Genomic DNA, 14,789 nt, shown 5'->3' with positions numbered 1-14,789 from the left:
TTGAACTTAGTGGGAAAATCATTATGTGCACACCTGAAAAGCCTCTGAGTTTGAATGTACATTTCTATAGTATTTTGTATTTTTAAAATAGTATTTAACATTGATCGATAAAAGTGCAAGAACAATTCTTCTGAACTTGTTAATATCTTTAGTTATTTGCATGTTCTTTTTGCACAGCTGTTAGACCTTGCACTTATGCTTTACCTTGGAAAAGAAATGGATTACAAATAAACAAATCAACAACTGGAAATGTCAGAAGTGGTGTACCAGATAAACACTATAAACTTTTATGTTATGAAATGATGCCTTATACATGGTGTTTCTTGACTATAAATATTTTTATAGTATAACTCAAAGGTCAAGGTACAGGTTTGACACCATATTTTGAGAATGACTCAATAATAAGAAAAGTTTCTTGAATATCAAATCAGCAGAAAAAAATATCGTTCTGATTTTTAAGCTTTAATCAAAACAGCACAAGTTCCTGTGATATGACTGATGTTTGTAAGACTCTTATCTGCCTCCATTCATGGCCTGCACTTTTTTCCTGTTCGATGAGCTAAATCACCCAGAAATACGTCACAAATCAGAAGTAAAATTGGTCGCAAATTCTGTTTCATGCCAACTTTAAACAATATTTGCAATATAACAGGGTAGTGGCTGCTAAAAACTGGGATTTGCCACCGCAGCTAAAAATGTAATTTAGAAATATATAAAAATAAAGGATTTTCAATTTCAAACAGTAAAAATACTTTACAATAGAAGAGATCTAAAACAATAATAACAACTGATATCAGAGACAAATGACAGCCACATGGATCCTACTGTTAAATAATGCTATTAAAGCTGATGTGTATAATTGTCTGTGCTGAAATACTGGTTAACATGTAGAGTCAGTGTGAGTAAGCCAGTGCTGTAGTTTGTCTTCTTGAAGAGTGTAAACACTGTGACTGTTTGAGCAGCCTGACATGTCAACTTCTGACTCAGTCAGTTGTGTGAGTTTGTGGTGGGACCAGTCGTTTGCCAGATGACAGATGGAGGTGGAAGTGCTTGGGAAACTTGTTTCTCATGCTTATTATTTCTGCAATTCCATTTAGCTCCACTAGTAGCACAGAAATCACAGATTCACCTTTAACTGAAGCCAACAGGAAAATTACAACAACGCAAAGTCAGAGGTTTTGCGAAACAATGTCATATTTAATTATAATGACAATAAAAAAATAAAAATAAAAAAAATGATGTTTTTCACAGACGAACATTATAATTAACAACGAATCCAACAACAACCAAAACAAAATAAATACAATGACTTGGTACATAAATATGGCTTAAAAAAGTGGCACATCAGACGAGTGCAGCATGAAAACAGCGGTGAGTGAGGATGAGGATGGTCGTGTGTGTATCAGGAAGGGCTTGCTTTACAAGTCTGCATGAGGACATAAATGAATGGCCTGATATCATCCACTACCTATACAGCAAGAGAGAAAGACACAGGGATTGTGATTATGATGTGTTGAATGAAACATGGTTTTTAACTAGTGCATTACATTTTTTTTTAAAACAACATATCCAAGCCTCAAGCATATTTTTAAAGATCACACCACAGGACCATTACATTGTAGCAATGGGGAATTCATTTTTATGAAAGCCTGGACTTACTGTGTAGAAAATGTGCCGGTTAAATAATCATGGATGAAGTTAATCTAAATTAGGTTTTGGTTGTAACCGGTGACTTTTCATTGTTTTTTTTTTTGTATATTTAGTGTACTATTGAGGACTGGTCAATAGCTTACCAGAAAATAGTTGGTTTATGAGATGTGGCTTGTGCTTGCAAACTGTACTTCCCAGTATTTTATATAATTATTATCATAACTACAAAAACTACTCGTCACAAAAACAGAATCATAAAACACATAAATAAAAACGCACATAATGCGCAACCTCTTCATTGCGTTGCATTAGTGCCAAAACAGCTCGCTGTCAGTATAGCCAAGTTTCCATCCAAGGAGTTTTGCGGAAACCGATTCAGCGCATCAAAATATTTACTGATGCAGCAGATGGAAATCCTGACTATCATTAAAATTTCACAACACAATCTTTGGTCACACTTTAGCTTGGGACCAATTCTCACTAGTAACTAACTATTAATTATGACTTTTGTCTCAATAAACTCATAATTTGCTGCTTATTAATAGTTAGTAAGATAGTTAAGTTTAGGTATCATGTAGAATTAAGGCATCTAAAATATGGTCATGCAGAATAATGCATTAATATGTGTTTTATAAGTACTAATAAACAGCCAAAATGCTAGTAGTTAATAGTGAGAACTGGTCCCTATAAAGTGTTTTTTTTTTTTTACTGCATAAATTCTGTGTTAATTCCTAAAATGCCTGTATGTTGCTCCCTTTAAAGCTTGTTTCTTATTTTAATTTTTAATACGCCTAAACATATACACCAATTCATTTTTCTTAAAGAATGACGTTATTACACGCACCATTACATTGGATGGAAACAGGCTGGAGACAGCAAATTTTATACTTAGCTTAATTTTGACACAGTTTCACTTATAACAAAACAGTGCACAAAGTGGATAGAAACTTGCCTATGTCAGAAAGTGAAAAAGAGAGAAATGTGAAATTATATTATAGTCCAGCATATCTATAATATTCTGATCAAAATCACTTAAACACACGCATGCGTCATGATACTCTCGTGAACGCAGGTCGAAGACTGACACGGAAGAGAAGAAATTGTTGAATAAAGTCATTATTTTTGTTTTCTTTGCAGACAAAAAGTATTCTCGTAGCTTCATAAAATCACGGTTGAACCACTGATGTCACATGGACTATTTTTATCGATGTCTTTACTACCTTTCTGGACCTTGAACGTGGTAGTTGTGTTGCTGTCTATGGGAGGTTCAGAGAGCTCTCGGATTTCATCAAAAATATCTTAATTTGTGTTCCGAAGATGAACGAAGGTCTTATGGGTTTGGAACGACATGAGGGTGAGTAACTAACGACAGAATTTTCCTTTTTTGGGTGAACTATGCCTTTAAAATCCCTCTCGGGTTGTCAGATGGGACCCACCACTGTTTACACCTGCTACTAAGATCAGTCTCCTGATTTTGTCACTAGATACATTACTCATTATATGACTGTGAGTTTATCACTCTTAGTATAAAACAAGTAAGAAAGTGGGAAAAATTTCAACTGAATGTAGTCTCTCAGATTTCAGAGGCAATTTCAAACTTTTTAAAGACTGTTATTTTACTACCGAGAGGAGTTTTTTTGTTTTGTTTTTTTGTAATGGTAACCAGTGAAGGGACTGCATTGGCTAACACTGGTACAGAGCATGAACTTTGTTTACACATGTATATAGCAAAAAAACGGATGTTAATACCAGGTGTGAACGTGGACAGACAGAAACCAGTCTGGAATGCTTGCTCTTTCTCAGGCTGCACCAGCAGACAATATTTAATCAGTAACCAGTTAACAATTAGAGTGAAAGAGGAAATGAGCATCAACCAGCGGCCACATCTGACACATGACACTGTTTGTTTATTCCACTCTTATCAAAAAGGGGGGGGGGGCGGGGGTTATAGTTCTGCTGTATAGTTCACATGGTCTCTTTATTATGAAGCTGGTCTGGTGATGGTCTCAGGCTCAGTCAACACATCCACAGTCTGTTCACTGACCATCTAATAAAACTAGAAAGCACGGTAACACTTTAGTAAAGGGACCAATTGTCACTATTAACTAGTTGCTTATCAGCATGCCTATTATTTACATATTGGCTCATTATTAGTACTTATAAAGCGCATATACTGCATGACCACATTCTACATCACTAATCCTACCCAATACCTAAACTTAACAACTACCCTACTAACTATTAATAAGCAGCAAATTAGTCGTTTATTGAGACAAAAGTCATAATTAATGGTTTGTTAACAGCGAGAATTGGACCTTAAAGGCACAATCAGCTTGTAACACTCCAAAGAGAAAGGAAAACTTGAAATCGCATCATATGACCCCTTTAAAATAAAGTGTGACTGAAAGCAATTATGAACACCACAAGCGCCAATCAGACTGTTATGCAGCATTTTGGCATCAGGTTTCACAGGTTTACTTTGTATGATCTCTAAACAGCCTGTAAAAACAAACTGCAGTTGGTCCTTTTGTCTATCAGTAATTACAGTGTTTCTATACTGCAAACTTGGACAAAGATAGCAGAGGGGTGTCCTGAGGCGCGCTTGTCATATTTGTGGACAATCATTCTGACAGAGCACAAATGCCTGTGCATTTTAAAACATGAGTGCATATATAAATAGACAATGCACAGCTGACATGAAGGTGGATTAATTGTGTGTGTGAAAGCATGTCCAGGTCCTCACCTCCTGATGTGACTAGCATCTAGCTGCTCCTGTAAGACTGACGCTCTCTTCTGCAGGAAGCTGACCTGCAGAATAAACAACAAAATCATCTACACGTGCAAGCATTCCCAGAGCATTATGGGCTAGTTCTCTGGTGAAGAGTATGAGCTCAACAGAAATTAATATATAAGCAGCCCACAGGATTCTGAATGGTAAACCCACAACTGTTAGGCCAAACTGTCAGACCAGATCAATGTACTCTACTTTTAAAGGGCTCATGCCATGAGAATCTGAATTGTCCTTGATCTTTGGAAATAAAAGACTTCAATGTGCTATTAAAACATACTGTAATGCTCAGAACTCCAAATGTCCTCCCAGCCTATAAAAGAGCATTTACTAAAAACGGCTCATTCAGAACTTTCACAACTTTTTGACCTCAATCAGATGAATACATTAACACATCAATGACACCCACTGGGAGTTCAGAAACTTTATCTGCCTACTATCAGTGGGAAAAAAAAATACATATGATTCATGCAACTCCACAATCGCTTTTACCATGTGCTATTGTGTAACAATAGTGAGTAGCAAAAATGTATGTCAATACAGCAACCGTAGCTCCGCTGCGAGCAAATGTGATTCTTTATGAAAATAGTTTCTCGTAAAAAGAAATACACTTGGTTGATTCTGGCTTTTTAAATTTTGCACGAGCTTGAAAAGAATGTACATTGTTCTGCGACGATTTTCCTGGAAACCAAGACACACAAAGCAAACCTCAGAGCAAATCTAATGTTACCATCCTTGCAAATGCATGCCTCTGACTTTGAAAAGAATGACTATGGTTAGATTCCTAAACGGCCACTGGTTTTGTTAAAATAATGCACTGCTATGTGCAATGCTCGAAATATTCAAGGACAGAGGAGGCCACGCTGGTCACCAATTACAACGCATAAACATATCAGATCACAGAGCTGTGGCTGCGATTCTGAAAGAATCAAGTCGGAGCTATTCAGAGGCGTGCGCCGGGGCTTTGAACTGTGATCTCGAAATGTTGTTTGAGGGGCCCCCGGATCATGCCTGACAAAGGGGCTATTGTTTAGATTTGAAATGTTTAAAAAATGCTCTTGCAGAAGACTCGTGTAGAACAAGGCTGACTGTAACTAATAAGACCCTGGCCGGAGCCCTTGAAGCCTGTATAAATGTGGTTGACTGGTGTAATTGCACATAAGGAGATGAACTGGACCAGAGACTTCAAAGACCCATGGCCAAATTAGATCCATGTCTATGGAGGAACCTGCAGGACTTGTTACCCCCTCCCCTTCCCAAGAAACCAAATAAACAAGAGCCACTTGAGTTCAAAGACGTGAAGTCTGACTGCTCGGCATTATTAGATGAGGGACAGGACGCTGCGATGGCATACAAGACATAAAATGTGGAGGTACTGAAGTGAAGCGGACTGATCACAAGCACAGAGGTGCAGGACTTCATACGAGGGGCTGAAAACCTAGCTTGTGTTCGGTTTTGGTGTAAAATGCACTCCACACATCAACAACGTTTGACTTTTAAGAGTGGTTTGGAGACTATAAAACAAATGATACAGAAACCATCAAATGCTTTATCATTTACAGTAGAACTAATGTGCTGGGTCTGTAATTTTGGTAACACTTTATTTTAAGGACCAATTCTCACTATTAACTAGCTGCTTATTAGCATGCCTATTAGTGCTTATAAAGCACATATTAATGCCTTATTCTGCATGATTATAGTTTAGATCCCTTAATCCGATCCCATACTAAACTTAACAAATACCTAACTAATAAGCAGCAAATAAGGAGTTTGTTCAGGGAAAACTCTTAGTAAATATGTGTTCCCTATTCTAAAGTGTTACTGTAATTTTGATTTGTTAGTGCTCATAATATACAGAACACTGAAACTAGACCTTAATTTCAAAGCGGAAGCTCCAAACAATGGCAAATGCAATAAGATCTCACTGCTTCACAAATGCTTCACTGTTTTTTGCAACCCATTGGAAATATGTGACTCCTATATGTGGCTACATTTCTGCAAAACTTGAAATACATTGTTCCGGGTACATTTCACTGCACTTTTCAGGTGACATGCCCACAATAAGCGGTTTAAATGATATCCCAGTGTTATGAAAAAAAAACTGCTTGTGGATACATATTTGCAAAATGATATTGAGTTGCCTGTAGCATGTTCCACAGCTGTTTCAAAATTAAATCTTCTTTGACTGCCACCAAATAGCATGTTCAATTTTCTCCAAAACAGTTAAAGGTAACCGTGCCAACAGTTTATTATGTTGGTTAATGCATATGTCATGGCAGTCTGGAAATGAAATGTCCGGTAAGTGGCGATAAAGTGTATAGTGTATAGTTATAGTGTAAATAACTACACTAATCCCTACCCTAAACCTAACCGATAATCTTAACAAAGCAAACATGAGATAAAGAAGAATTTGCTGAAGCAACCATGCCATTTTAGCACACTTCTATGTGCTCTAAGCTTTTTTCTGGAGTGTTGTGACTCGTGTTTTACAGCACTCGTACCCCACATCGCAAATGCAGCACTATGCTTTATTACAGAAGACAAACATATATGTCAAAAAAAATCTAAATATTGAGAAAATCGCCTTTAAAGTTATCCAAATGAAGTTCTTAGCAATGCATACTACTAATCAAAAATTACGTTTTAATATATTTACAGTAGGAAATTTACAAAATATCTTCATGGAACATGATCTTTACTTAATATCCTAATTATTTTTGGCATAAAAGAAAAATCTATAATTTTGACCAATAGTTATAGTTATATTTTTGGCTATTGCTACAAATATACCCCAGCGACTTAAGACTGGTTTTGTGGTCCAGGGTCACATATATAGAGCTGGATATTTGATGCAAATGTATTCGTTTACAAATCACGCACTATGGTAAAAGTGATTTGAGGCTATAAATAGTACTGTGCAAGGAACAATGTGAAAACAAGTCTTTATTAATCAATAACCTGCCCCTGTAATCATGCGTGAAAAGGAAGAAAAGTTGGTGGTTTTACTGCCTCTAGTGTTCATTTCAGTTGGAAAGTCCATTGAAATGCATATAGGTACTTTTTTGCAGTTTTGCAGAAATGTAGCCAGAGTCACGTATTTCCAATGAGCCTGGGTTGGGTTTTTTCAGCGATTTATGTGTTTAGCGTGTGAGGTCTAGAGCAGCTGAGTCTTCAAGCTTTGTTTTGAATGTGGTTGGGGTGTTAGTTGTTCTCATAGCTGTTGGGAGTAAGAAGAAAAGTTGGTGGTTTTACTGCCTCTAGTGTTCATTTCAGTTGGAAAGTCCATTGAAATGCATATAGGTACTTTTTTGCAGTTTTGCAGAAATGTAGCCAGAGTCACGTATTTCGTATTGAATGTGGTTGGGGTGTTAGTTGTTCTCATAGCTGTTGGGAGTAAATTCCGCTACTGAAGAACGAAGACCAGAAGTACCATGATCTGGACAAGTGGGTACTCATCATGTTAAGAAAAGAGAGGGTTATGTGGCCAGAATTAGTTAATTGTAGCCAGGCTGGGATAAGCTGTTTGAAGAAGCATTGATGTAAACCACTGGCTGTTGTGTTTTGTCAATTGCAGGCATACATTTATGGTCCTGCTTCTTTACTTCTAAACTGCATGTCCTGTGTATGGTCACAGGAATGCTGGAGCCTCTCTTAACGTCTCAGGCCATAGACAGAAAAACACCATGGATGGATGGCCGGTCTATCACAGGGTTCTTCTTACATTGTACCTCTTAACTGTACTGTACTGTCTTTTACGAATAAAAACAATTATGAACTTTTTACTGAAACACAAACACGAAAATTAAAGTTTTCATTTAGCTGAAAACCAAAAGCAAAAATAAAATTAATTTAATAATCAGTTAATCAAATTTACTTAATAGTCAACGCTTAAATAAAAAATGAGTTGTACAATCATTTAAATTGCACTTGAGGTGGTTTTTATATAAACTTTTTTAATGTTTCTACTAAAATTTTTTGTTATATAAACATTTAAATGGTGGCTGTAACAAAAAACTTGTTTTAATGACAGATTTATTTAAACAAATGTTAAGTAAAAACATAATGAATATGTTAAACAGTGCACTGTACTGAAAAAAACAGGTGTAAAAGTTTTTTTTTAGAAATTGCGGTAACCCTTTAGTATAGGGACCAATTCTTACAATTAACTAGTTGCTTATTAGCATGCCTATTATTAACATATTGGCTGTTTATTAGTAATTATAAAGCACATATTCTACATGACCATATTCTACATCACTAATCCTTCCCAATACCTAAACTTAACACCTACCTTACTAACTATTAATAAGCAGTAAATTAGGAGTTTATTGAAGCAAAAGTTGTAGTTAATGGTTTGTTAATATCGAGAGTTGGACCTTAAAATAAAGTGTGACCAAAATTGCTTGTACATTTCACAAATAATTACAAAGAAACACCAAGTAACACTGAATTAAACATATTTTTAGTGAATGTTTAGTGAAGTTTTGTTCACGCATTAACAGAAAACAGCATAGACTAAAAGATTTTGAGATGTAAGAATCCATATCGGTATCAGTTAAAATACTTCACATACTAATCAAACTGTCTGTGTTTATTTTGCGATAATGACTGACGTACTTATGCAATTCCCTGGCTGCAGAGTAATTTCCCCGGACTGCTTGCAGGAAGCAGGTTCACCAATCAAATCTGCCAGCGTCCAGTCAGTGGGTTCCCCTTGCAGTTGGGTATTTTATCTCCCTTTTCACACGTTAATCATTTAAAAAAAAAATTTCTGTTGATTTTCTTTAACAAAAATAAACACCTTTCCGAATGCTGATGCACCACTCAATGCATTTATTTTCGCTTACCCCATAGTTGCTTTGCATCAAAATAACGTCCACTTTAAGGTCAAATTCTCGCTATTAACAAACCATTAAAGGTGGGGTAAGCGATTTTTCATAAACGCTTTAGAAAACTGATTCGGGCCGACTAGCAAAACAAACTTGTAGCCAATCAGCAGTAAGGGGCGTGTCTACTCATGATGTGGAGGAGAGAGCGTTCAGTGCACAGGACGGACATTAGCTGAGCCGAGCGACAGAAAGATAGAGATGGTGGAAAAACAAAACAAAAGAGGAAAACGTGGTTTGTTTTGGTGATTTCAAATGTCAAAATTGGCTACCAGAAATCGCTTACCCCACCTTTAACTACGACTTTTGCCTAAAAAAAACTACTAATGTGCTGCTTATTAATAGTTAGTAAGGCAGTTGTTAAGTTTAGGTATTGGATAGGATTAGCGATGTAGAATATGGTCATGCAGAATACGTGCTTTATAAGTACTAATAAACAGCCAATATGTTAAAAACAGGCATGCTAATAAGCAACTATACTAAAGTGTTACCAAAATAACAATAATCTATGAGTGCTGTGCAGACATAAGCAGTAGCTTGCTGAAGCAGTATCACGAATAAACCACTGGCAATGACCAATCAGCATCAAGGACTAGAACTATCCATTCTATAATGCACATAATCCTGTATATATAAGTGCTCCAGGTGTGTTTATGAATCTGTTGCGGTCGAGTCCATTTATATGAAATTATGCAATGTCCAGATGTGCCTGTGCTAGTGGTTTTTCTGACCTGCCTTACAAAAATAAATTAAAACACTAACATATATTTGTTTATGTGTGTCCAGTGGGAGCTCTTGTGGCGTGTGTATTTGTTTGATCACCTGTGACTTCAGCGAGGTGATGGTGTCCTCCAGCTCCTGCTGCAGCTCTGCGGGAATCAGGCCTTTGATCTTCGACTCACACTCCTGACGGACGTGTGTGATCTACACGAGGAGAGAGGGGAAGAGTTTAAAAAATCAGACTGTCAGACACTGTGGTCAGTTCTCGGTAAACTAAAGCTGCGGCAAGAGTACTGCTAACTAAGCCTGTCTGTCTAGCAAGTGCAGACTATACACTGAACATACAACTTTGGCAAGTTTCCCCTCTTCCTACACACACTCAAGCAGAGAAACACTTTTTGTCAGCAAACTGAGGAATGGAGAAGACGTGTTGCACTGAGGATACAGCAAGGTCATGTCTGAGAGCCCCTTTTAAAGAAAAGAGAAAACTATGCCTTTTCTGAGGCCAGACTAGTCACTGTCTACATTTCATCTGTTACATAGACATCAGTACCATGGTTAATGCTGCAGTTGTACATTACGAACTGAACTGATACAGGTCTTTTGGTTTGGTACACACAATTACACAACTGACTGCATACAGTATCTCTATATGGAGAACAAGTTGGTTGTTATGCCATGTCTGGTTATTTTCAGTGCCTTGCATTCTGCAGTGTTCATTAACAGAGACTTGGGTAACACTTTAGATTAGGGAACAGGAACACATATTCATAAATATTTAAGTAAGAGTTTTCCCTCAATAAACTCCCAATTTGCTGCTTATTGATAGTAAGTAAGGTTTGCAGTAGTTATGTTTAGGTATTGGGTCGTGGTAAAGGATGTAGAATATGTTCATAAAGAATAAGGCATTAATATGTGCTTTATAAGTACTAATAAACAGCCAATGTGCTAGTAACATGAATGCTAATATGCAACTAGTTAATAGCGAATAGTGTTACCTGATCTAAAGTGTTATGGAGATTTATGTCACACAAATAACACTCCACTAAAAAAAACAACAACTATATCTACATCCTCTTTACTACTAGTTTTAACATGAAATGAACATCTCATGCCTCATGCAATCCTTCAATCAGTCTTCCAATTGCGGAAAGACGTCAAAACAAAATGTCTGGTAGCATTTCATTTACCTCAGGCAGGCAAGTCATCAGTGTCCACAGTTTGTTACTTCGCTAAATAAATGAAGTCTAGAGGGGAGCATTTTGCGAAATATTAGACTTATATATTTTACTTTACCTGTTAGTGATGTGTTCATTATTTAATGTATGCTTAAATAAATTTGTTATGAAACAAGTTATGACAGCCACTGTGTAAATTTATATATTTCAACAACAAATAGAAATTTCATAGTTTAGAAGTTAATTTAAAAACTGCATTATGTGCAATTTACATGTTTGCGTACAATTTTTTAAGTTGAGTGTTGATTATTATATTTAAAATTAAATAGCAAATAAATTTAAGTTTGGGCTTATAGTAATGTAAAAGGGCTACCTATAGTTTAGAACATAAGTTGAGGTAGATTTTTATCGCTAAGAAAATTTTAATTATAATTGAATTTATTTAAAGAAAGGGCAATTTGTTCAGTAAACCACTGTTTAATTTTTAGAAAAGTTATTTTATGTTTAGTTTTTCCCCCTGGTGTTATACCGAACTGTGACGTCAAAACTGAGGACCGAATTTGTCCCTAAACTAAAGACTAAAAAAGCAACAACAATGTACACATTAAATTCTCTGTAGTTTTGTATTGCAGTTTTGAATGTGCCAGTCTTTCTTGGTGTTCACCATCCTGATGGACCGTCTCATGTCAAGTTTAGTGAATGTGAGAATGTAAAACAATAGTCTTCTAGTCTTGGTCTTAAGAGGTCTGGTATTGGTCTTTATCTGGTTTAGGTCTTAATCTGGATCTTGATGGGTCTGGTGGTCTGGCTCTCTGCTGACTGTGTCAGACAGACACTGAGGTCCTTGGCAGTCTCTGTCCACCGTCTTATGTTAAAAATGTCTTAATATTCGCCTTGTTTGAGGGAACAGAGGAGCAACAAGTAAGATGATTGCCTTTCCTAAAATAATTTTCCTGTTGTGGATTTAACTGATTGTTCTGGCTTTCTGTAATTAATCTTCCGGGGTGCAATGAAAGGATTGGAAGCCACTTCAAAGAGGAAGAGTATATATTATCTGAACACAGCTGTCTGTTCTTTTTTCGTCCCACAGTGAGCTGTAGACTAGGCCTTTGCCATTTAGCTAATTGTCCCTCGCTCACAGCCCTCTGATGTTACTGAGTTGATGTGTCAATCAATTTACTTATGAACTAAAACTAAAAACCTAAAAACAAAACCTAAAAAAAAAAAAAAAATTATAATAAGCTTTAACATTTGGTAACTAAAAACCAGATCCATTGTGAGAGGAGACTACTGTCTGAGTGATTTTATCCCCAAAAGAATTATAGCATTGGCTATCGAGACAACATCTGAGTGTCTCTAGCTGACCGTATTTGGCCCGAGGGTTCTTGAGATCTAGCGGTAGATGCTGGACTCATAAGAGCATGTTGTACTGCTCTCCACCGGCCTCCAATCCCAAAGACTTTATCTCAATTACCCTCTTCATCATACACATTCCATGCAACACAACTAGTACACACTACAGCAGACGCAGCCCTGCGTACTGTATCGGGAGGCCCACGTGTAATTGAAGTCGACATGCCATGAATGTTTGCCTCAAAGAGTGGGAGGTAAAGGCATCTGTGAGGGAAAGGAAACGGGGGAGTGGTTTTCATATAGAGCTAGACAGCTTTTTGAGAATAGGAGCCATCGTGCAGCGCTGTGTCTGGCTAATAGCCCTTTACGTATAACTTTCTTTGCGCAACAAGTTCAGGACGAGATGCAGCAAAAATGTGCCAGGGGAAAGTAGCTCTTAGCATCTGAGTGCTAACAGCATGGCTAAATGGACTGGTGGGGGGTTGGCTAGTACTGGTGTTAATGTATGAGACTGTGGAGGACCTCACAACAACTGAACTCCTCACCTTTGGCAGTGTCAGTGATTTGAAGAGGTTTGGTCCTCATTTACAAAGTAGCCCTACGAGGAGCCTAACTAGATGTTAACATTTTCTGAGGAAAAGCTGAGTGGTGTTTGCATGTGCAAAACTCATCCCCACGATGCTAGGGTTATGTCTAAACTTTGTATCTTGGTGTTTATTTAGTCTTATCATGGTCCCTGTAACCTATTTCTACATCTTTCTTTAAGAAAGTCTCTGAATCTCTGACATTCTTCTTTCTGAGCATCAGAACTCTCTTTCGCTGTCTCAGGGTCTTCCTATCACTTCCTCAGCTATCTGTCAATATAAATCAACTCACATTTGACTTATTAACCTCTTATTTTAAAAATACCAATGTTATCACTTTAATAATACTCTCTTTGGAAGGCTCTCTTCTCAAACAGCAAAGTTGTGATGTGACATTAACATTTTCTGAAGCAACTCTGGTAGAGCAACTGTGATGCTTGTCTTCTCGAACACCACTAAAGACGTCACCAACTTAATAATAATAATAAATAATAGTAATAATAAATAAAAACATGAATGTCCATTAATTAGTGCTACTCAAAAATGAAAATTCTGTCATCATGTCCTTCCAAACCTGACTTTCTTTCTTCTGCAGAACACAAAAGAAGTTATTTTAAAGCATGTTTCAATTGTTTTTGTCCATACAATGAAAGTTAGTGTCACCTGACATTGTCATTGTATGAAAAACACTGAAACATTTTCCAAAATATCTTCTTTTGTGTTTAATCCTACCCTCATACCTAAACTTAACAACTAGTTTAAAGAATTGGTCCCCAAACTAAAGAGTGAGCAGAATATCAAACACTGGGGAAGTGTCATTCACAAATAATGTCTGTTGATATTGCATTAATGCAAATAGCATATTTATGGCTGGAAGGGCCATAAATATAATGGTCATATAAGGTCCCGTCCACACGGAGACGCGTTTAGCTGTATACGCATACATTTTGTAACGTATAGGCGTTTCGTCCAAACGGATGCGGTGTTTTGGGAGAGTGAAACCGATATTTTTTTAAACCGGGTCCCAGAGTGGATAAATCTGAAAACGCCACCCTTGCGTTTTCGTGTGGACGGCGAATCCGTATATTTTCTAAAACGATGACGTAATCAGCCCACGTCTTGCCCCTAGTCAGACACCGCTACGTCACGTAACAGCAACAAAAACATGAACAAACACTGAACGATTGTCTTTTTATTAGGAATGCACCGATACCGATACTGGTATCGGTATTGGGCCCGATACTGAGCTCCTGTACTCGTACTCGTTAAAATGCCCCGATACCAAACGCCGATACCACACAGCATGTGATAAGTGCCATATTCAGACAAAGAAACACTGACAACAGACAGCAGAATGGCGTTATTAGAGATTAAAGATGTCTAAGAAGTATATGTATGCAATGAATATAAAACATTCAGTATTAATGCCTGTATAGCCGATTTGCGCCAGCTGGTAAGCAAATCACGCTGAGTGGATTGAGCGCGCAGCGGCGCAGATGCGCGAGCTTGTCGAGTGAATATCCCTTTCTCACAGACATCACTGGAAAGTTTGTAGTTCGGTCGGATATGTCAAAAAGAAGTAAGTAAAACAATGCACAAGTTACTTAACGGTAGGGAGAGAGAGAGAGAG

At 37.1% G+C, this 14,789-nt stretch overlaps 1 protein-coding gene across 1 annotated transcript in view; it reads right to left on the bottom strand.

Moving 5' to 3' along the window:
* Positions 1 to 1,246: 1,246 nt before the first annotated feature.
* LOC107701904 (centrosomal protein of 112 kDa-like) overlaps positions 1,247 to 14,789 on the bottom strand; it is an 88,964-nt gene continuing 75,421 nt past the window's right edge. The window contains exons 8-10 of the mRNA XM_016504050.1: positions 10,147 to 10,248; positions 4,394 to 4,458; positions 1,247 to 1,468 (exon numbers count right to left, since the gene is read on the bottom strand). Coding sequence (XP_016359536.1) covers positions 1,465 to 1,468; positions 4,394 to 4,458; positions 10,147 to 10,248 — 171 coding nt within the window. The 3' untranslated portion in view covers positions 1,247 to 1,464. The remainder of the gene's footprint in view (positions 1,469 to 4,393; positions 4,459 to 10,146; positions 10,249 to 14,789) is intronic.

Source organism: Sinocyclocheilus anshuiensis, unplaced genomic scaffold, assembly GCF_001515605.1.
Source record: "Sinocyclocheilus anshuiensis isolate Anshui unplaced genomic scaffold, SAMN03320099.WGS_v1.1 scaffold498, whole genome shotgun sequence".
NCBI lineage: Eukaryota > Metazoa > Chordata > Actinopteri > Cypriniformes > Cyprinidae > Sinocyclocheilus > Sinocyclocheilus anshuiensis.
Note: the sequence above shows the minus strand (reverse complement) of the source record. Positions and strands in the feature narration are given on the sequence as shown.